Genomic DNA, 23,012 nt, shown 5'->3' with positions numbered 1-23,012 from the left:
CTTAGGTAATTGTTTGTATACCCTAATTTTTAACTTAGCTTGCTGATAAAAAGTTGTATTATATATGTCTTTTTGTTTCATATTGTTTTTTAAACCAATTATAACATAAGTCAAATTCCTATATACTATAAAAGAGAGACATTGACTACTGGGTCGATACAAGAAATGACTATTTGGTTTACATGCAGTTTTAAACACGTCGAGCTAAATTGAATATCACTATGCTTTCTTTTTCAGGTCACGGTTGCTTTTTATTCAAACTCAAAAATTTCAAGCACAATATTGGACTGAAGTTGTAGCGAGCAATTCATTTGGGTAGTAACAAATTTCATTTTAATATCAATAAAAATAAAATATAGCATATGAAATAAAGGTACCACAAAAAAATTTAAATTATACTAATAAAATATTAAAAAAAATTCAATTGGTAGGAAAATAAAATATGCAATAATATATAAATTATACATAAACTTAATAGCAAAAGATTTGTAACTTAGTTTTTTTTTTTTTTTTTTTTTTTGTCGAAAAATTGATGATTTAAACGTAAAAGAGAAACCTTTTTTTAAGCACCACCCAGGTCTGAAGTTCAACTCTCTCCCTTCAAAGACAAGGCTTGCCTTGTGTCTTGCAAGAGAACAAAGTTGGTGCAAATGTATTGATCATTTTATTTTTACTTTTTTAGGCATGATTGGACCCGACCATTACATAATCTTGGTCCCTCACTTTCTAAATAAAGCGATGTAAGTTACTACGTGGTGAAACACATCGTCTTGATATTTGATGAAAGTACTGTTTCGAGCTGATTATAGGCCCAATTTGCTTTAGTAGTATTTAAGGAAAACTAATGAAAACGCTTTGAAAATTTTGAGTTTTAACGATAAGGACAAAATAAAAGGTAAAGTGAATAGTACCATGATTGACTTTTTAGTGTAAAAATGTGGTTTTTCGTTAAAGTGAACAGTATCAGAAGTTTTTCGTTAAAGTTCCCTGATATTTAATCTTATTTTTCTTATAAAAGAAGTTGTATTTATTGTAAATAAAAAAGACACATTGTATGGCTATCTTCAACCGAATAAGCTATGTTTAGCCCTCGTCCAGATTATAGCCTTGCAAGAATTTATTTTTTTAATGACAGTGTCAGACCATATTTATATATCATCTCCAACCAAAGGGGCTACTTTTTAGTCCCCTCAATAATTTATTATTTTTAAGTTTGCTCTTTAACTTTATTAGTTAATTAAATTAACCTATTGGAATGCTATGTATGTTTTGCTTCAAAAAAAATTTAATTTTTCGGATAGGAGTTTAAAGAATGTGAAGAATTGAAATAAAATGAGGTAAGATAATATAGAAGGGTGAAACGGATGTGAGAAATAGTGTAGAAATGGTTTAGGTATCTATTGGAAAAAAAAATTGTCTTAAAAAAAAAAATATCAAATCCAATGGCTAACTGATGTCAACTAGCAAGTGGGTTGCTCACAGCTGGGCGTAACTTTTCGGGCCGGCTGGCTGGTTAAGTTGCCCGGCTCGCTGGCCATATGGCTAGATTTTGGCCTAGTGGGTCCTAAAAATTTTTGGCCTGCCCCTTTATTGGAGATGAGTTTGTGTAAAAAAAGGCCATATTTTGGCCTAAAACTCTTTGGCCAGTCCAGTTGGAAATGGCCTAAGAAACAGAAGAGGTGGATGTTCCAGTCAATTTGATTTTTTGACAAGGTCTATATGAATTGGAGAAATTCAGTGATATTAAACTGACTGGAAAAGGGCATTCTCATAATTTACCTTTGATTTGTTTCAAGTGTTGCAAGGTTGAGCACAACAAAGAGCATTGCCTTGAGGCTGAGGGAATCCAATGAGTTTTTAAAAGATTTGAGAAAGAAACCGGAGAAGAACTCTACCGTTGCTAGAGGTAATTAAGCAGAACCAGATTGCTTCAGGAAAGAAAAAAGTTGGGAGGCCTAGAAAGGTCCTCAAAGATTTGACCAATGCCAATGGGCTAACTATGCAAAAGCCTGCTCATGCTAATCCTAGTACCAATGTTAATGCCCCCAAGCAAAAAGCTACAAAGAGTTACAGGACAATTTCAGCACTTACTCATTACTCTTATGCACATGATCATAGTGGCAATGTGGAGAGTGCAGAAGATGGAGAGCAGATATAATGGTTATACAACCCCCAAATATTTTTGGAAATTATACTGGAGACCCTTATCGTAATGTGATCAATAACAATATAAAGATGACATCGAATGAAAACGAAGATGAGTCAGAAATGGTATCTTGCTCTATGGTTCCAGAGACATCTCGTAAGATTAGCAAAACACTTCTCTAAAACTCACTGGACAACCTTCTAATGAGGCTAGTAAGTGTGATTGTGCTCTCCCTAATAGTGGGGAAGACATGGTTATCGACTTACTCATGTGGTCTAGGCCATCTTTCACCTCAAATTCCTTTTTATTATGAATATTCTTTGTTGAAGTGTTAGAAGCACGAGGAGGAAGTCTTTGCAGGCCTCTGTCAAAGATCATTCCAGAATAAATAATGTCAGTATTTGTGTCATGGTTGAGCCTTGAATCAGTAGGGTCGAAGCTTAAAAGGTGATCAAGTCATTGGGGTTTCCAACATATGATTTAGTTGATGCTGGGGTTTCTCGAGAGGTATGTGGGTGCTATGGCATGATAAAAAAATGCAAATTAGAAGTAGTGGAATGGCTTGATTAGGCGTTGTCTGCTCTAGTTTTTTCTCCTACTGGCAATGTATTATTCACCATGGTTTATGTTAACCCTTGTAACAACAACAGGGAGCTGTTATGGCAACATTTAGACTCTCTGGTTGTTACTGATATTACTGAAATTTGTAGATTTCCTATGACTGAAAACCTTGGTAAGTATTTGGGGGTTCCTCTAATTTTACACGTGATTGACAAAGTGCAACAAATGCTTTCAACTTGGAAGTGCAAACTCCTTATCCTCCCTCGGAGAATCACTATGATCCAATCACTGTAAACTAATGATATTGTCGAGTGGGCTTCTTGGAACTTGGAAGACTACAACTGCCATGATTTTTCCTACTTTTGTTTTTACTTCTTGGTTCCCATGGAAATGGCGGAATAAGAAAATGTTTTGAGTCAGAGTTTGGCTACCCTCATCATCCTACTCGTATATTGGGTTGTCAGGAGTTTATCAATGTAGATGGAACTGCAGTATACTACACATTTACAAAGAGCTAACATGGTGTCGGACCGCTTTGTTGATTTGGGAAATGGCGTTGGGTTAGAACTTGTAGGAGTTTTGAGACCCCTCTTGTCCCATATCGGGCAACAGTGGTTTTTTACTAGTCTTTATATAGGCTTATTCCTTTTTCTTAGTAATTAGAACTTGAACCATTTGGAATGAGGATTGAGGTTTGGGCCACTAATTGTATGGATTAGGCTTAATGATTATACTATAATATTAATATTAATTAATCAAGACAAGGGCACTTGGGGCCAAAGAATTAAAATTAATCTGATCAATTAATCTGATCAATTAGTTTTAATTTCGAGTTAAGTTTTTAATTAAATTAATTAAAAACGTTTTGATTAATAGACACTACTCTTTGGAAAGAGTTGTATAGCTTCAGATAGATTCAAAAGGTGTTTGAAGAGGTATGAAAGAGCCTGTATAACTGGAGTCCTCAGTTCCATCAAAAATCTTTTTTTTTTCTTCCTCCTTGTCTTCTGTACAAAATTTCCAGATAGTAAACACACAAAGCAATTCGCTAGAGTTTTATAATCCAATGCGGGTTGTAGAATTAGGTAGTTGTATCCTGGTCGAGCAGACGTTGTAGAACCATAAACACACGAGTGGGACGGAAATATTGTTTGAAGGATATCGTGTTTGCGCTAGCCTCTACCTTTAATTCATTCAAGTTAGTATCATTTTAATTTTTTGCTACTGCAACATAATTGCATTCTGTATTACAAGTATTTTTGAATAATAAAGTATAAGTATTTCGGTTCTCTATTTCTATTATTTTATTGCTTCTAAATTGTTCTCCAACAATCTTCGAACAGTATGGAACAATCGGGAACTAAACCTCATTCTGAAAAGCCTGAGAAATTTAAGGGCGGAGACTTCAAAAGATGGCAACAAAAGATGCTATTTTATTTTACAACCTTGAATTTGGCTAATGTTCTGCGCGAGATTGTACCTATTGCAAATGGAGAAAATATTTTTTCTGTAGAAACTTTAACGGCTATAGATGCCTAGAATCATAATGATTTCCTCTGCAGAAACTATATTCTCAATGCATTAGATGATTCATTGTATGATGTCTATGTAGTATGCAAAACAGCCAAGGAACTTTGGGAATCATGTGAGAAAAAATATAAAACCGAGGATGCTGGTTCGAAGAAATTTATCGTGGGCAAATTTTTGGACTATAAAATGGTGGATTCCAAGTCTGTTGTCTCTCAAACTGAAGATCTCCAGAAAATCATCCATGACATTCATGTTAATGGGATGGTGATCAATGAGTCTTTCTAAGTGGCATTCTTTATGGAAAAACTGCCACCTTCTTGGAAAGAGTTCAAGAATTATCTCAAGCACAAACGTAAGGAGATGACCCTTGAGGATCTCATTGTAAGGCTGAGAATAGAGGAAGATAACAGAAAGAATGAGAAGGGCTTGGTTTCGAGTATGGAAGTCAAGGCGAATGTTGTTGAAGGAAGTTCATCAAAGCAAAGGACGAAATTCCAGAAAACCAAGAAGAAGGAAAAGAACTATGCCCCTGGAGTGAAAGGCAAGGACTTCAAGAAAATCAAGGGAAGTTGCTGGGTTTGTGGAAAGCAAGGCCATAGGGCTCAAGAATGTCGTCATCGAAGGGATCAAGGTCCTGGAAGTCAAGGAAACAACAACCGCGCAAACGTGATTGAAAATAATGTGGATGCCCCGGCTGCAATGATTTCTGAAATCAACCTTGTATCTGACCACGCTAATTGGTGGATAGATACTAGTGCAACTCGCCATGTGTGTGGTGACAGAAATATGTTCTCTTCGTACCAGAAAATCGAGGGAAACGAGCAGCTGTTTATGGGCAATACATCTACATTTGTTGTGGCTAGAATAAGGAAATATGTTCTAAAATTCACTTCTGGAAAGGAATTAACCCTCCTTGACGTGCTGCATGTCCCCGATATAAGGAAGAATCTTGTTTATGGTCCTATCCTTAGTAAGAAAGGATTCAAACTAGTTTTTGAGTCTAATAAGTTTGTACTAACTAAAGGGGGAATGTTTGTAGGGAAGGATTACCTTATTGATGGATTATTCAAACTAAATGTACTTGCTAATGCTATGAATGAAATAAATAATGTTTCTCCTTATATTGTTGATTCGTCTAATTTATGGCACTCTAGATTAGGACATGTAAATTTTTGTTCTCTTTTTAGAATGCATAATTTAGGTTTGCTGCCCAAAATTGATTATCTAGATAATGTTAAATGTGAGACTTGTACATAATCGAAATTTGCAAGTCAAAGCTTTAAATTAGTGCATGAAAAGTCAACTGATTTATTAGATTTAATTCATAGTGACTTGTGTGATTTTAGATCATATCTATCTCGTGGTGGAAAGAACTATTATGTAACATTTATAGATGATTTCAGGAAGTATTGTTATGTTTATTTATTTCATAGTAAAGATGAGACCTTGGATATGTTTAAGACATATAAGGCAGAAGTTGAAAATCAACTTAACAAGAAGATTAAAGTCTTAAGGCCCGATAGGGGAGGAGAATATGAGTCCCATGCCTTTGCTGAATTTTGTGCCACACATGGCATAATTCATCAAACAACAACCCCTTATACATCGCAACAAAACGGTGTTGCCGAACGGAAAAATAGGACTTTTAAAGTCATGATCAATTCTATGTTGAATAGCTCTGGGCTTCCACACAATTTGTGGGGTGAAGCTTTACTTACTGCAAATAAAATTTTGAATCGAATTCCACCTAAAACGAGAAAGGAGTCACCGTATGAATTATGGAAAGGAAGAACCCCAACGTTTAAATTGCTTAAAGTGTGGGGTTGCCTGGCAAAGGTACAAGTCCCATTGCCAAAGAGAACAAAATTAGGGCCTAAAACTATAGATAGTGTTTTTATTGGTTTTGCATCTAATAGTTCAGCTTATAGATTCTTAGTTTTTCATTCCGAAGTAAGTGATATACATGTCAATACTATTATAGAATCTATAAATGCAATATTTTTTGAGGATATATTTCCATACAAAATAGGCAAGTCTAATTTATTAAAAAGGAGATTACATGATGATGTATCTGAGGTTAATGATGAACCTAGAGAACATGATGATGGCTCATCCTCATCTAGAGTTCAAGAAGAAGAAGAACTTGAACCTAGAAGGAGTAAAAGGACAAAAATTCGAAAGGACTTTGGGCCTGATTTTGTGACCTTATTAACCGAGACAGAACCTCAATCATTCAAGGAGGCCATGTCCACTCCTGAAGCTCCATTTTGGAAGGATGCAGTTAACAGTGAGATAGATTCCATTATGCAAAATCATACATGGGAATTAGTCGATTTGCCCCCTGGCAATAAGCCAATTAGGTACAAATGGATCTTTAAGAAGAAATTAAAACCTGATGGTACAATTGACAAATATAAGGCTCGTTTGGTAGCTAAATGATACCGTCAAAAACATGGTTTGGATTTCTTTGATACATACTCGCCTATAACGAGAATTACGTTAATAAGATTGTTGATTGCTATAGTTGCACTTCATAACATGGAAATACATCAAATGGATGTAAAGACTGCATTCTTAAATGGAGATTTAGATGAGGAAATATATATGGAACAACCCGAGGGGTTTGTGGTTAAAGGTCAAGAACACAAAGTTTGTAAACTTGTGAAATCGCTATACGGGCTTAAACAAGCTCCAAAGTAATGGCATGAAAAATTTGACCATATTATGATCACATACAGTTTTAAGATAAATGAGTGTGATAAGTGTGTCTACACAAAAACTCAAAATAATGCTTGCATTATGTTGTGTTTATATGTAGATGATATGCTTATAATGGGAACCAACAAAGAAATAATAAATTGGACCAAGAAGATATTGAAATCAAGTTTCGATATGAAAGATCTTGGATTAGCTGATTTGATTCTTGGGCTAAAAATAAAAAGAAACCAAGAAGGATATATTCTTACACATTCCCATTATATAGAAGCTACACTTAGAAAATATGGTCATTTGGAAAGTAAAGATGCAATTACTCCTTTTGATGCCAATAGCAAACTTAAGACGAATAGAGGAGATGTTATATCTCAACGAGAATACTCACAAGTTATTAGAAGCCTTATGTACATAATGAACTATACAAGGCCTAATATAGCATACTCAGTGAGTAGACTAAGTAGATATACATGCAATCCTGGGCATGATCATTGGGAAGCTTTAATTTGAGTATTGAGATACTTAAAGCATACAATGAATTATGGATTGCATTATACAAGGTATCCTCCTGTGCTTGAAGGACTTACTAATGTGAATTGGATATCGGATAATAATGATACAAAATCCACAAGTGGATATGTATTTACTTTGGGAAGAGCAGCAATATCTTGGAAATCTTCTAAACAAACATGCATAGCCCGATCAACTATGGAATCGGAATTTTGTAGCTCTCGATATGGCTGGAGGAGAAGCTGAGTGGCTAAGAGATTTTTTGGAAGATGTTCCCATATGGCCTAAACCTGTAATGGCAATATGTATACACTGTGAGAGTTTAGCTGCATAATATTGAGCTAAAAATAGTGTATACAATGGGAAGTCTAGACAAATTAGACGAAGGCATAATACTATAAAGCAATGGCTCTCTAGTGGTGTAATTTCTATTGACTATGTTAAGTCAAAAGATAATATTGCGGATCCGCTTACTAAAGGTTTGTCTAGAGAGCAAGTTAAGCATACAACGAGGGGAATGAGTTTAAAGCCAATAGAGTAAAATGAAACTGCCAAACGGAAACCTAACCTAGTTGATTGGAGATCCCATGGTCTAGATTCAATAGGCAAATTGGTTTGGCTAGATTCAAGAAGAAACACACTTACATACCCATTCCTATGATGGAAGAAGTGTGGTGACTGCTGATGGTGTAGGATACATTAGTTTAATGATATTGATACTTGTAGATCAGGTGGAATACTAGCAACCTATTCTTAATCAATATCACCTATATGAGAGTAAATGTGGGGTCGCATTTATGAGAATTACATGGCTACATTCTCTACAGCTCTCATGAATTCAGGATTTGTTTAGGACCAAAATGAACACAAACATATGAATTTTGCAATGTGTTGGTGTGACATATGTTTTGCTTATTGTCTTGGTTTACTGTGGAGATGAACAATTCAAAATTTTATATCCACTGCGTCATCTTGTAAATCCGATAAGTATATACTAAGGTAGGTTCAAGTCCAAAAGACACCTCTCCTGATGTATGTCACATCTATTGCTTACTCTTGTATCTTAGTGTTTCTAGGACCAAGGAGTTGTCTCAAATGTGGGGTATTGTAGGAGTTTTGAGACCCTTCTTGTCCCACATCGGGCAACAATGGTTTTTCACTAGCCTTTATATAGGCTTATTCATTCTTTTTAGTAATTAGAACTTGGACCATTTGGAATGAGGATTGAGGTTTGGGCCACTAATTGTATGGATTAGGCTTGATGATTATACTATAATATTAATATTAATTAATCAAGACAAAGGCACTTGGGGCCAAAGAATTAAAATTAATCTGATCAATTAGTTTTAATTTCGAGTTAAGTTTTTAATTAAATTAATTAAAAACGTTTTGATTAATAGACACTACTCTTTGGAAAGAGTTGTATGGCTTCAGATACATCCAAAAGGTGTTTAAAGAGGTATGAAATAGCTTTTATAACTGGAGTCCTCAGTTCCATTAAAAATCATCTTTTTTTTCTTCCTCCTTGTCTTTCGTACAAAATTTCCAGAAAGTAAACACACAAAGCAATTCGCTAGAGTTCTATAATCCAATACGGGTTGTAGAATTAGGTAGTTGTATCCTGGTCGAGCAGACGTTATAGAACCACAAGCACATGAGTGAGACGGAAATACTGTTCGAAGGACATAGCGTTTGCTCTAGCCTCTATCTTCAATTCATTCAAATTAGTATCATTTTAATTTTTTTGTTACTATAACATAATTGCATTCTGTATTACAAGTATTTTTTGAATAATAAGGCATAAGTATTTCGGTTCTGTATTTCTATTATTTTATTGTTCCTGAATTGTTCTCCAACAGAACTTACTGACTATGGTGACTCCCCGATTATATTACGTACAATTTGGGCGATAATGTTTTATGTGTTTCTACGACTCGTGTCATCTTGTAATTTTCTGAACATTACGTTTCTCACCCTACCCGTCGACGGAAATATCTTGTTGCTCTTGGTGTGCGGCTCTTGGTGCTAACATGTCTTATGCAAGCTTATGGGCTGTGGTGGTGTTTTGATGACGTTGGTAGTTCTGGCTGGGTATCCCCTCCCGCCCCATCCTCAGTTGCCCCGGCTACAGCTCGCATGCCATGCCTCTTGCCAATTCTGCACCTGCATCTCCACTGTGGACATGTCATCAATTTTGTGTTGCTTCAACAAGTTGTTTGTGTGCTACCGCAATTTTTTAGTCTTGCTGGTTGCGATGGCTTTAGTAAGGGTTTCGATGCTTGGTATGCCACATCTCGTCTATGAGGCTATCTGCCTCAAGACTCCTTGTTCTAATGGTGGGGTTTGTGGAGTGGTTGTATATGGGATTAAAATTATTTCCGTTATGTGCTAATTACTCTCCGATTAAAATTGATCACTCGAACATATGTACCGTCTAGCACCCTTTTAATTGGTTTGTAATTGTCTGTTTGTGCCTTGTGGTAATGAAACTCTATCAACAAAAAAAAAATTGTAATGTCTTAAAAGGAGTAATGTTAGGAAGACTAAATTTTGTAAATTAAATGATATAGAAGTTGATAATTGGATTATTATTTAAACGTTGATAAACGTGCTCATTTTCTATTGATGACATATAATTTAGTTTCCAAATTTAGTCTATAAATTTAATTCTGGTAACATTACTCTTTTTAAAAATAGAAAAATTATAAAAATTGTTTTTCCGTGTAGGAAAATTGTCCATCGATAAACCCCAGGAGTAGCCAACTGGGACTGGGTCAGAACTCATACTACCCTTCTCCTTCTCCTAAACCCCGAAACCAGAATGCGGCGCGCCATCGACGCCCACCTCAAGGCGGCGCGTCTCTTTCCCTCCTTCTCCTCCTTCTCTTCTTCCTCCTCCCCATCCACGCCTCCCGTAACCGTCCGTACAATCATAACCCTACTCCATCCCCACTCTCCTTCCATTTCCAAAACCTTAAACCGCCATTCGATCACAACTTCTCCGTGCTCTTCGATTCCGACTCTCAGAATCCACGGCATCGCCTCCAATTTCGCCCTCGCCGTCTTGCGCTCCATTTCGTCGGTCCCGCATGCCGATACGTTGGAGTGGAACGAGCCGGTGTCGTGCTCGGAGGTCGGCGATGGCTACAAAGCCACCGTGGACGAAGACTCGAAGCCCTCGATTCCTGTTCGAGCGTACTTCTTCTCCACCAGGTTCTGTTTTCTGATATTTCATTTTTTTGAATTTAGTAACTTTTGTTTCAAAATTCCCCAGAAATGTTTGGAATCGAAAAGGCAGCGGCTTTCACCAGTTTAGTGTTCATATTGTTTTGGATGAGAGTATGAATTCTGTGATTTTACTTGGTTTTTCTAATTTGCATGTATCTTTGTGAAATGTAGTGTGGATTTAAGAAGCTTGGTGGAGCAGAACAGGCTGAATTTCATCCCACCTACGTCGCGAATGACTAATTACGTTGTTTTTAAGTTCGGGGAGCTTTCCGATTCCAATGACGTAAGTTTGCCGCGTTTTTCTTTCATTTCCAGTGCTTTGGGTTCTGATTTGGTAGTTTTTATTCTTAACAAAGAAAGGGATCATAAGAGTAAGACCATTCTACAAATGGGATAATCTTGTACTCTTTACTGCCTCTTCATTTTTTACCTGAATTTTGTGTATCTGCCCGTAAAATGATACCATAAGTTGAATGCGGTTTCTTTGTTTCAGGGTTTGGGTCTTAGTTTAAGTGGGAGTGACTGTTGTTACATGGTAGTCTTTCAGTATGGCTCCATTGTCTTGTTCAATGTCCGTGAACAAGATATCGATGGGTATTTGAAAATCGTGGAAAAGCACGCATCAGGATCACTACCTGAAATGAGAAAGGATGGTGAGACTCTATAATCAAAATTATATCTTTTGAGATAACAAGTTTATGAATTTTGGATTCTGCACCATCTGATTCATTTAGTTAGTCTTTCTGTTATGTACACACATTTCACTGGAGTTAAGATTTCATGTTGCCCTTTAGCTAAGAAAGTTATTTATTGACTGAGTATTCATGCTGAGCTCAATTGTTATTTTATTTCTTGGTTAAGCAATATTATTGGACCGCTACCTTCGTTAATTTTTAATGTTGCAGAGTAATATTTTCTGTTTTCTGCTTCATTGTTGCTGCTCCAATGGTTGTGGATTACAATTTTTGGGATACTTTTCACATCTGAACTTTTATTTTGTTATGAAATCAGAGTATGAGGTGAGAGAAAAGCCCACTTTGCACACATGGATGGAAGGTGGATTAGATTACATAATGTTGCAGTACTTGAATGTTGATGGAATCCGTACCATTGGTAGTGTTCTAGGTCAAAGTATTGCACTTGATTACTATGTGCGCCAGGTATATATGCTTCTTATAATCTTGGGAACTTCAACTTTGTGAAATCATGACTTCTTGATTCATCTCAGAACGCTGTTTCTTCTCTTTTAGGTTGATGGAATGGTTGCAGAATTTACGGACATTAATCGTGAAATGGAAACTACTGGGAAGTTTAAAATGAAGAGGAAGAAACTGTTTCAGTTAGTGGGGAAGGCAAATTCTAATCTTGCTGATGTGATTCTTAAGCTCGGACTTTTTGAGAGGTAATAGTTTTAAATCCATATTGCAGTTATTAAGCTGAAATTTGTTTTTGGATAACAGTGATCCTCCATAAGACAGGCATAAATGTTATCTGCATGTATGATTATGATTGACAGGAAAAGTAATGAATCAGAAGACAAAAAATCATTTCCGCTATTCTTTTTCACCCATTTGAGACGGTTTTTAGTTTCTTGACATGTTTAATCTAACTAATGAAAAATCAATCGACTTTACAGATCGGATATTGCCTGGAAGGATGCCAAATATGCTCAGATATGGGAATATCTCAGGGATGAATTTGAGTTAACTCAGAGATTTGCAAGTCTTGATTTTAAGTTGAAGTTTGTGGAGGTACACGAAACAACTCAATACTGGTTTACTAAATCTGGAGAACTACTTTTCAACTGCTGTGGATGTTGTGGTGACATTTTGTTTTCTTCGTTGCAGCACAATATTCGTTTTCTTCAGGAAATTCTCCAAAACAGGAAGTCAGATTTCTTGGAATGGCTCATCATTGCGTTAATAGGTGCTGAAATTCTTCTCTCCGTTTACGACATTGCCCACAGGTCGGCACTTGCTTCGCTTTAGCACGAGGATCGATGACGCACGAAGTCGAATGTGCCCTTATACAATGGCCTGGTCTTTGTATATCTTACAGTCCCCCTCAAATTTGTTGCTGCTTGCACTTCTCATGCCAGTTAATTTTGTGTAACTATGATTTGAATTGATCTTATAATCTAATCTCTCTATTTTCCTTGTGTCAGTTGGCTTCCACAATCTCAAGAAAGATAAATACAATGTTGAATTAAGCAATCAAAACCTTAAGTCATGCAAAAACAAAATAATTCAAAACTAAAGTGTATCGTCGACATTTCGATTTTTATCAAAAAGAAAATTGATTCAATCTTATTCTTTCATAAGCATTTTAAAACTAAGTACGAGACAAAGCGAATGAGATCTTGACATCAGCAGATGCCCGGGGGAACCCCTCTCCCTCGAGTAAGCTGATTTTATCCCTCATATCGCTAGTCTCGGAAATTAAGAATCATTTTTTCGCAAGCTCCTTCCATGTACAAGGAAAAAAGAGTTTCTCGTCTGGTGGATCTGAGAATTCGAAATAATATAATCCATCAAAACAAACAAAACAATGCATGTTTGAAGATAAGAGATGAATTCACTACCCTCATTATCAATGAACTGCACGTAAAACAAGGAAGCATGCATGCATAAATTTAGGAAAAACTAACCCGGAGATAGACATAAAAAATGCAAAGGTTTTGACGTGCGAAGATTCGCAAAGAAGATTTAACTGTCGTCCTCATCATGTTCATATCTATTTCTACCTGCCAACAAGCTAGGCGACATGTTTTCAGGGCGGGAAAGAGCCCGAGATTGAACTTTTCTCAGAAATGAAAACAGACTCCCACTAGAAATTTGCAGTTTGTAGCAAAAATGTTGACCCCAACTTCCATTTACGTTCTCATGGAAAGCGCATATTTCCAAATTCTCCAGTCTCGTTCCCAAAATGTCCAGGCTGTTAAGAAACGTTTTGACAATGTGCATGTACATGTTTGATGTTTGGACAAGTAATTATGAGATGGGTGACGCCAGTGCAATTTAGCATGCTTAATTTCTCAAGAGAAGGGAAAGAAGAACCAGAAATAAATCCAGCTCCAAAGCACTGTTCAGAAACTCCACACGAGTTAGAGACAAAGATAATGTAAGTCGAAACTATTGCTTTGAAAAAAAGAATTTGCAAAGGATGACTCCAAGCTAACAAGGCTCCCCGTTTCGTGGTAGGGGAAGGAACCAATCTAACAAGACTCTTGGCCTTGACCTAAGGTGTTATTTGTTTTGTAGATGCAATTTTGTCTAAGATCAAGGAGGAAGAAATTTGCATCCATAGAATCAATACTAGGAAATAAATCAAAACAATCGTTTGTTTACAAGACATGAAAACCTAGATCAAATCAAATAATATCAAAATCCTAATTAAATCATATAAAATCACTAATTAAATCAAATCCTAAAATACTTTCCTTTTTATTTTCCAACCCCCCCCCCCTCTTCAAACTCATGGTGTGAAATCATGAGTTTGCTAAGAAAGAAATCTTCATTGATACTCTGAAACTTACGTCAATCTTTTTGAAAGCTCAACTGGAACTAGCGCCTATCTTTTCAAAAGCCCAGCTAGAACAAGCGTCTCTTTTTGAAGGCCCGACGAACAAATCATAATCCTCAGAACTAACGCCTCTTTTCGAAAGCCCAACTGAAACTAACGCTAATCTTTTCGAAAGCCCAATTGAAACTAATCTCTTGATATGATGGAACGAAGCTTCTTTTCGAAAGCCCAAATCACCAAATCCTAATGCTCTTACTAAACTCTCTAAATTCTCCAAATACTTTTCCCTCAAAATTTTAACTTTGGCATCGGAGATTCTTCGGCCAAGACCCCCCCCTTCCGCGTTCAGGGCGCGTGAAGCTCTTAGCCTTGACCTATCAAGGAGGAAAAAATTTATATCCACAGAAGCAATACTAGGAAATAAATCAAAATAATCGTTTGTCTACAAGACAAGAAAACCTAGACCAAATCAAATAATATCAAAATCATAATTAAATCATATAAAATCACTAATTAAATCAAATTCTAAAATACTTTCCTTTTTATTTTCCAACACCCCCCCCCCCCTAAACTCATGGTGTGAAATCATGAGTTTGCCAAGAAAGAAATCTTCATTGACACGCTAAAACTTACATCAATCTTTTTGAAAGCTCAGCTGGAACTAGCACCTATCTTTTCGAAAGTCCAACTAGAACAAACGTCTCTTTTTGAAAGCCTGACGAACAAATCATAATCCTCAAAACTAACGCTTCTTTTCGAAAGCCCAACTGAAACTAATGCTAATCTTTTCAAAAACCCAATTGGAACTAACGTCTTTTTTCGAAAGCCCGATAAATAAATCTCTTGATATCTCTTTTCGAAAGCCCAAATCACCAAATCCTTTTTTTCTTCAATTTTTTGTTTCATCCTTCTTGTTTTTTTTCTTCCTCAAACTCATAATCAAACTAAATAATAAATAAATAAAACAAAATCCAAAAGCCTTCATGATAGGAAACGTATCCTATCTTGACAAAACTTTTTTTTCTTCCAATCTTTTTCCTCCAAGGCATTGAAACCACACACTTTTCTTCTCTTTATTCTTCTTTATGGCAGCAGAAACCATTCTTCTTCGTATAGCAACAATAGACAGTCTTCACCCTCAGTTTCATGGCCTGTGGGTGTACGAAGAAAATTAGCTTCGTGCACCCGCAGGGAAGCGCTCACAGCAAAGTTCAACCAAGAACCGAACTTTACTCTGATACCAAGTTGAAAATAAAGGGTTTAAGGTAAATTTAGAATTCTCTACAATCTCACAACTTTCAAATAACCACTTCAATACTTTATTTTTCTCCAAAATGAGGTATTTATAAGATAATACTAGGAAATAAATCAAAACAATCTTTTGTCTACAAGATAAGAAAACTTAAACCAAATCAAATAATATCAAAATTCTAGTTAAATCATATAAAATCACTAATTAAATCAAATCCTAAAATACTTTCCTTTTTTTTTTCCAACATGTGCCACATGTCTTCGTTAGTTGTGTTTTAAGTTGTCATGTGAAGTGCACACGATCACTCTTAGATGGGTGAACCGTGTGAAATCCTAACGGTTATTTGTCTTTAGCTCCTTTTCGCAGCATATGTGTGTGATGTGGGATTCATTGCTTTTGTAATCGAATCCAAGAGAAATACAAAGAGAGCAACGTACTCTCCAGGCTTACACCACCATCGTTCATCTGTGTGTTCTTCATTTTTCCAGAAAACTCATTCACAAAACCTCTCAATTCATAGAAAACAACACCATAGTTAAACAAACTAGGCTAATTGGATTTGTCACAGAAAAAAATACTTGTCAGTTAAAGAGACATCAGGTGCAAGCTCGTCATCAACCCTATATTTCACAACCCGATCAATACAAGAATACAAACAAGAAGAACTCAAATTACCCTTAACCCTAAAAACCTTTACAATGGAATTTTCATGGCGGTGCCACAATAATGTGCTTACAAATTCTACTTATCGATCTTTTACATCGGAGAAGTCTAGGATAGAAGGGAAGCCTATAGATGACCCCATCTTCTAGAGAAAACAATGGTTTGTGCAAACTCCGACAGGTAAAAATGAGAGTGTGATGTAAATATATCATTCGGAAGACTAGTGATTAAGATTCTAAAAGACGCTAGGCGCTAGTCGGACAATGGACTGGAGCCTAGCGCTTAAGTGGGGGCATGGGCGGACTAAACGGATTTAAGTTAATTTATTATATATCATATAAATAAGTTCTTATTTACACCTAAAAAAACTATACTTTTATTGAGAATTTGAATGTATTATTTTTATTATCGTGGGCCTTTCCTAACTGCCAAAAGACAATAATGTCGACGACTTTACTTGTTAATTTCTCCTTCGTTATAATTCCATTTGGCGAATGGTTTTTGGCCACATGTTTGGGGGATCAAGCTCTCTCTGAAAATACTAAGAGTGACCCTGAAAGGTTAACGAATTTTCAATGACTAGTTAAAATTTTTCAATCTTTGTAACTAGTTAACTAAAACTCTAAAATTAACGGAAAAAAAAATCATAAACATGAAATACGTAAATTACAGTAGTGGAATGCGGGAACGAGATTTCACACATACAACAAGAAAGCCCAAGAACATAAATGTTGCACCACACCCTTGAAAAGCGACAATTGAAAGAATTCTCGTAATTATGTAAAAAGAAAAATCAAAATGGGTTTCGGGGATAGTGGAAACGACACTATTGGAGACATCATGAAAATCGGTTTCAAGATGGGTGACGCCAGTGCAATATAGTAAGCATAATTTTTCAAGAGAAGGGAAAGAAGAACCAGAAATAAATCCAGCTACAAAACACTGTCCAGAAACTCCACACGAGTTAGAGACAATGTGCAAAGTTAGTGCAGACAACTTTTAGCCACAACATAAGAAGATAATGGAAGTCAAAATTGTCGCTTTGGAAAAAGGATTTGTAAAAGGTGACCCCAAGACAACAAGGCTCCCTGCTTTGCGGTATGGGAGGAACGTCTATCGTACATAGTTTTACCCTTACTTTGCAAAGAGGATGTTTTCACGACTCAAACCCATGACCTTTTGGTAACAAAGGAGTAACTTTTTCGTCGCATCAAAACTCGCAAAAAAGATTTGCAAAGCATGTGGAATATATTTAGTGGTAGCCAATTTGAGACTCCTTCAATGAACTACATGTTGCAGTATAAGGATGTTGCTGATGAAAAGAGACTAGATTGCATCACAGTGCAATTCGAAATGAAGTTTTGGATTCTAAGTTTGAATGTTTAAGTTTATATTCAAGTGTAATGAAAGGTTAAGATTAAAGCATCTAAACGATGTAGAGTGTGTCGCATGTCTTTGTTAGTGGTGTTTTAAGTTGTCTCGTGCGATGCACGTGATCACTCTTAGATGGGTGAATCATCTGAAATCCTAATGGTTTTTTGTCTTTAGCTCCCCTTCGCAGCATATGTGTGATGTGAGATTCATTGGTTCTGTAATCAAATCCAAGAGAAATACAAAGAGAGCAAAGTACTCTCCAAGCTTACACCACCACTGTTCATCTATGTGTTCTTCATTTTTATAAAAAAAACTCATATCACCAAACCTCTCAATTTACAGAAAACTGTTGGAATGACACATCAGTAATATCATATACACATCAGCAAAGCCATGTCAGCAGAGTTTGTTAGAGTTGTTAAAGGTTGTTAAAAGTTTTGTTAGAGTTGTTAAAGGTTGTTAAAAGTTAGTTCACATTGTAGCTTGTGGATTACAACTCACTTGAGATATAAAATGACTGATTGTGTTTCTGTACTCATTGTGAAATAATACAAGATCGAATTCTACTTTCTCTCTCTAAGTGTTCATCCTTCTCTCTCTACATTTCTTAAGCCTTAGTATTTCATTTTAGTGTTCTGGTTTGGTTATCATGGTATCAATCGCCTAGACGATCCTTGGTGCCATTTTCTTTCGATGCAGGTTAAAAGGCTGGAGATCTCTTTGGGGAGCTTACATCTAAGTTTCTTCATCTGAGTTTTTCGATTCAAGGTTATATTCTTGGAACTTTATGCATTGTAGGCGTTTGATAAATTACCATAGTGAGAATCTAGTTAAGTTTTTTCTTTTTTTTTTTTTTGAGCAATTGTTGTTTAGTTGAGAAGATGTTAAAATCAATCTCAATTTTTCTTAGAAATTGTGTTGAACTTTGGTGAAGTTTGTGTTGATTGAGGTCGATGCCAAGAGAAATAAGAATTTTCATGAAGAAAGAATTGTTACAAGTATGTTGATTAGAAGCCAATGCCAAAAGAAGTGAGATTTTCTTGAAGATTGTTTACTGTGAAGATTGTGAATTAAAGATTGTGAATTGAAGATTGCTTGGTGCAAAGATTGTTGCTGTAAAGATTGCGAAGTCTGTTTACTGTAAAGCTAGTTTTTCTGAAGATTGTTTACTGTGAAGAGTGATTAGTTGCAATTCTTGATTTGATATGGCGTTTAATAGTGTCAAGATCGAAAGTCTACTAGGAATGATAACTGTGAATCTCTAAGATGACAACTTTGCCACGTGGAGTTATCAATTCCAGTCGGTTCTCAGAGGGTATGATTTGTTTGAGTTCTTTAATGGAGAATTTCAATGTCCACCAAAGTTTTGCATCACTCATGAATGTAGTGTCACTAAGGAACTTACAATTGCCTATAAAGAATGGGTCAAGAAGGATTTAACTTTGTTAAGCTTACTAATTGCAACACTTTCTGATGAAGCTATGGATCATGTCATTGGCTATAAAACATCACAAGAAGCATGGGAGTGTCTTCAAGAAAGGTTTGCATCTGTTTCGATGGTGAGAGTGAATCAATTGAAGACAGAATTTCATACTACACAGAAAGAGGCTGATTATGTGGATAAGTTTTTACTACGATTGAAAGGGATAAGAAATTATTTAGTGTTAGCTGGAGAAAAGATAACAGATAATGATTTTATGATTGCTGTGTTTGGTTTACCAATAGATTTTGAGGTCATTAAAATAGTATTGCTGGCAAGAGATACATCAAGTTCTCTCAAAGATTTTCGAGCACAGCATCTTGGTGCTGAAGCATATATTGATTCCAAGATTACAAGGTTGTCAACCACAATGTCAACTATGTGTGTTCAAGGTGAGCCTACCAATTCACAGAGATTTCAAAGAAAGTATCAAGGGTATGAGCAAGGAAAGAGTTCTAATACTCAGAGATTTTACGGAGAAGTAAATTTTGATAGAGGGTCTGGCTATGCTAGAAATAGGGGGAAAGTCTTTTCATCCACAGTAGAGAAATAATTACAACAATTACAATAACAAAAGGTATTCTGGAAATAACAACAACAATTTTAGGTCCTATTCTAACCTTGGAGATAAGACAGGGAATTCTAATCCTGACAGAGGTGACGGTTCAAATACTAAAGGTTCTCGAAAACAATTTTGGTGGGAATGGTTCAAATGGATCTTTTTCTGGAAATGGTTCAAGACAAGGAAGTGGTTGGTAGGGTAATACAAACTACAAATCATCAGTTTCACCAAAATGTCAAATATGTTCTAGAAGAAGGCACACTACCTCTAACTGCTATTACAGAAGCACTCAGCATCAGAATCAATCATTTGGGAATGGTAATGTGCATCAAATTTATGGAAAAATGGGTCACATAGCATTGGACTGTTATCACATAAACAACTACCATATCAAGGCAACCCCCCACCACAACCATCATTTGCTGGTATGACTGCTCAAGGAACAAATGGTATTGGTTCCAATCCAAATGTACATGAATTCTCTGTAGCTAATACATGGGTACTGGACATAGGGGCCACTCACTACATGACATCTAATCTTGATATCATTAATCAGGTTATTCCTTACAATGGTGATGCTAAGATCACTGTTGGTAATGGTGAAGGTTTACAAGTTCAACATATTGGATCTTTAATTATAAAAACATCATCTAATGCTCTTATTCTGCATAATGTTTTACATGTTCCCAAAATAATTATGAATCTGTTGTCAGTTAAAAAGTTATGCAGAGATAATGGTTGTTGGTTTGTATGTGATGATTTGATCTTCTTTATACAGGACAAGGTAACAAGAATGATTTTGTACCAATGAGAGAGTGATGATGGTGAGCTATTCAAGATACCAATCAGTGTGTTTCTCATTCATTTACTGGAAAGTTGGGAAAATGTGATGCATTCTTAGGGAAGAAAGTAAAGACTTCAGTATGACATAGGAGATTGGGACATCCTTTAGAAGAAGTATAGAGTTCAATGATGCAAAGTGCACAGTTACCAGTTAGTATTGATTCATCTCCTTCTATATGTTATGCTTGTATTCAAGGTAAGATGAGTAAACTGTCTTTTCATGTAAAACAAGAGAGATCAAAATTTATATTTCAAAAGATACATTCAGATGTCTGGGGTCCTACACCTCAGAAAACCATAGAAGAATGTAGGTATTACATCAGTTTTATAGATGGTTTCTCTAGGTTTGTATGGATTTAAACCTATGGTGAATAAATCAAATACCTTTTATGTATTTGTCAAGTTCCACGATTTTGTGTTTAATCAGTTCAATACCATTATTAAATGTTTCCAATCTGATGGTAGAGGGGAATACATGAGTAATACGTTCAAGAACTTTCTGGTAAATAAAGGAATTACTCATCAAGTGTCTTGTCCCCATACCCCTCAGCAAAATGGAATTGCTAAGAATAAGCATAAACACTTAGTTAAGACAGCTTTGACTTTGATGATAGAAGCACAAATTCCTACATCTTTTTGGTATCATTCATGTTCACATGTAGCTTTCTTAATTAACAAAATGCCTGGTAGAATTTTAAAGATGAAGTCCCCTTATCAGGTTCTTTTTGGACAAAATCCTGAGATTTATAATCTCAAGATCTTTGGAACTATTATTTATCCATTACTCAAGCCTTTTAATGCTAATAAATTGCAACCTAGAGTCATTCAATGTGTGTTTATGTTTGCTCTGAGATATAAGGGGGTCATCTGTTATGATATTAAATCCATAAAATTTATTGTGTCTAGGCATGTGGTACATGATGAAGATGTGTATCATTTTATGTAAGTCTGGTTCAAGAAGTATATCAGATCATAAACTAGCAACACAGTCTCATGGTATAATTCACTTTCCTGATACACTTGGAAATTCAGTAAACACTGGATAGAATTCATAGCAAATTCATACAGTGGCTAACAATGATTCAACCAATACATTAGTGACAAATGATTATACATTTGATTCAAATGGTAACGAGGGGGTCTTAGATTCACAACAGTGTGGTTCAAGTGCTAATGTAGAATCTCCAGAGTTACAACAACATCATCATTCATCCCATCATCACTTTGGTACATCATCAATGTTGTCTGTCCATTCATCCACACAACTTGAGGTAATTCTTCTGATCTATCTGTAGACAATGAGTCAATCACACATTCTATGACTACTAGATTGAAAAGTGGCATTATACCTAGAAAGAATTATGCAGCTTTACTTGCCTCATGTCCTGAATTGCATTCTCTCGAATTAACTGAGGATGAACCACTTGTTGAGAGGTTTCTCCTTCTTATCTGAGATTGTTGATACTTCGGAGCCTTCATCATTTAAAAAAGCTGCAACACTGCCACAATGGCAGGCAGCGATGCAAGAGGAATGTGACTCACTTAGACCACAAGGAACTTGGACTTTGGTACCATCTTCAGAAAATAGGGCAATTGTTGGGAGTAAATGGGTATACAAGGTCAAAAAGAATTCATATATGAGTATTTCAAGGTATAAAGCAAGACTAGTGGCTCAGGGGTTTTCACAAGAGCATGGTATTGATTACTTAGACACTTTAGTCCTATTGTAAGGCATACAACTGTTAGAATGATTCTAGCTTTGGCTGCAAGAAAGCATTGTGATCTTAGACAACTTGACATCAAGAATGCATTGCATGGTGATTTACAAGAAGAGGTGTTTATGAAACAACCTCAGGGTTTTGTTGATGCATCTCATCTTACATATGTGTGCAAGTTAATTAAATCCTTATATGAATTGAAGCAAGCCCCACAGGCATGGAATTCCAAGTTCACTAGCTATTTTCCAGCTCTACAATTTGTTGCTTCATCATCTAATACAAGTTTATTTGTCAAAATAGATGACACAAATATGATAATTCTATTTCTCTACGTGGATAACATCATCTTTGTAGGATCAAACTCTTCAAAAGTTCAACAAGTTATTTAAGAATTGTCTTCTGTGTTTGAGCTCAAAGATATGGGGAAACTGACCTATTTCTTAGGATTGCAAGTTTACTACAAAACCAATGGAGATATATTTGTGAATCAGTCTAAATACATTAAATATTTGATTAACAAGGCAGGTATGGATTCCTGTAAACCTGCAACAACTCCATGTAAACCACATCAGCAATTACTTGATGCAGAAGGCACTGTTTTGACAGATCCCACATTGTATAGGAGTATAGTTAGTTCATTGCAGTATTTGACCTTCATAAGGCTAGATATTATGTATGCAGTTAACTCAGTGTGTCAATTTATACCTTCACCAACAGAATTACACTTTACATCTGTCAAGAGAATACTGAGATATCTTCAGGGCATAGCTCAACATGAAATTTTATATTCTTCAGGTACAATGCTTGATCTTAATGTCTTTCCAGACTCGGATTGGGTTGCTGATCTCAATACTAGAAGATCACTCGCTGGCTATGTTGTATTCTTGGGAAACAACCCGATATCTTGGTAA

The 23,012-nt window shown here is 35.9% G+C and overlaps 2 protein-coding genes across 2 annotated transcripts; both read left to right on the top strand.

Moving 5' to 3' along the window:
* Window positions 1–10,226: 10,226 nt before the first annotated feature.
* Window positions 10,227–12,850, top strand: LOC137735222 (protein RETARDED ROOT GROWTH-LIKE-like). The gene is made up of 7 exons (XM_068474631.1): window positions 10,227–10,672; window positions 10,859–10,970; window positions 11,181–11,340; window positions 11,699–11,847; window positions 11,938–12,089; window positions 12,324–12,438; window positions 12,535–12,850. Exons 1-7 carry the CDS (start codon window positions 10,281–10,283, stop codon window positions 12,673–12,675), a joined length of 1,221 nt encoding a protein of 406 aa, XP_068330732.1. The 5' UTR covers window positions 10,227–10,280; the 3' UTR covers window positions 12,676–12,850.
* A 9,670-nt stretch (window positions 12,851–22,520) lies between these two features.
* Window positions 22,521–23,012, top strand: LOC137734413 (uncharacterized mitochondrial protein AtMg00810-like). The gene has a single exon (XM_068473687.1). The coding sequence runs from the start codon at window positions 22,521–22,523 to the stop codon at window positions 23,010–23,012; it is 492 nt and encodes a 163-aa protein (XP_068329788.1).

This window comes from Pyrus communis, chromosome 5, assembly GCF_963583255.1.
Source record: "Pyrus communis chromosome 5, drPyrComm1.1, whole genome shotgun sequence".
Lineage (NCBI taxonomy): Eukaryota > Viridiplantae > Streptophyta > Magnoliopsida > Rosales > Rosaceae > Pyrus > Pyrus communis.
The sequence above is the reverse complement of the archived record's forward strand: the minus strand, read 5'-3'. Positions and strand labels throughout refer to the sequence as shown.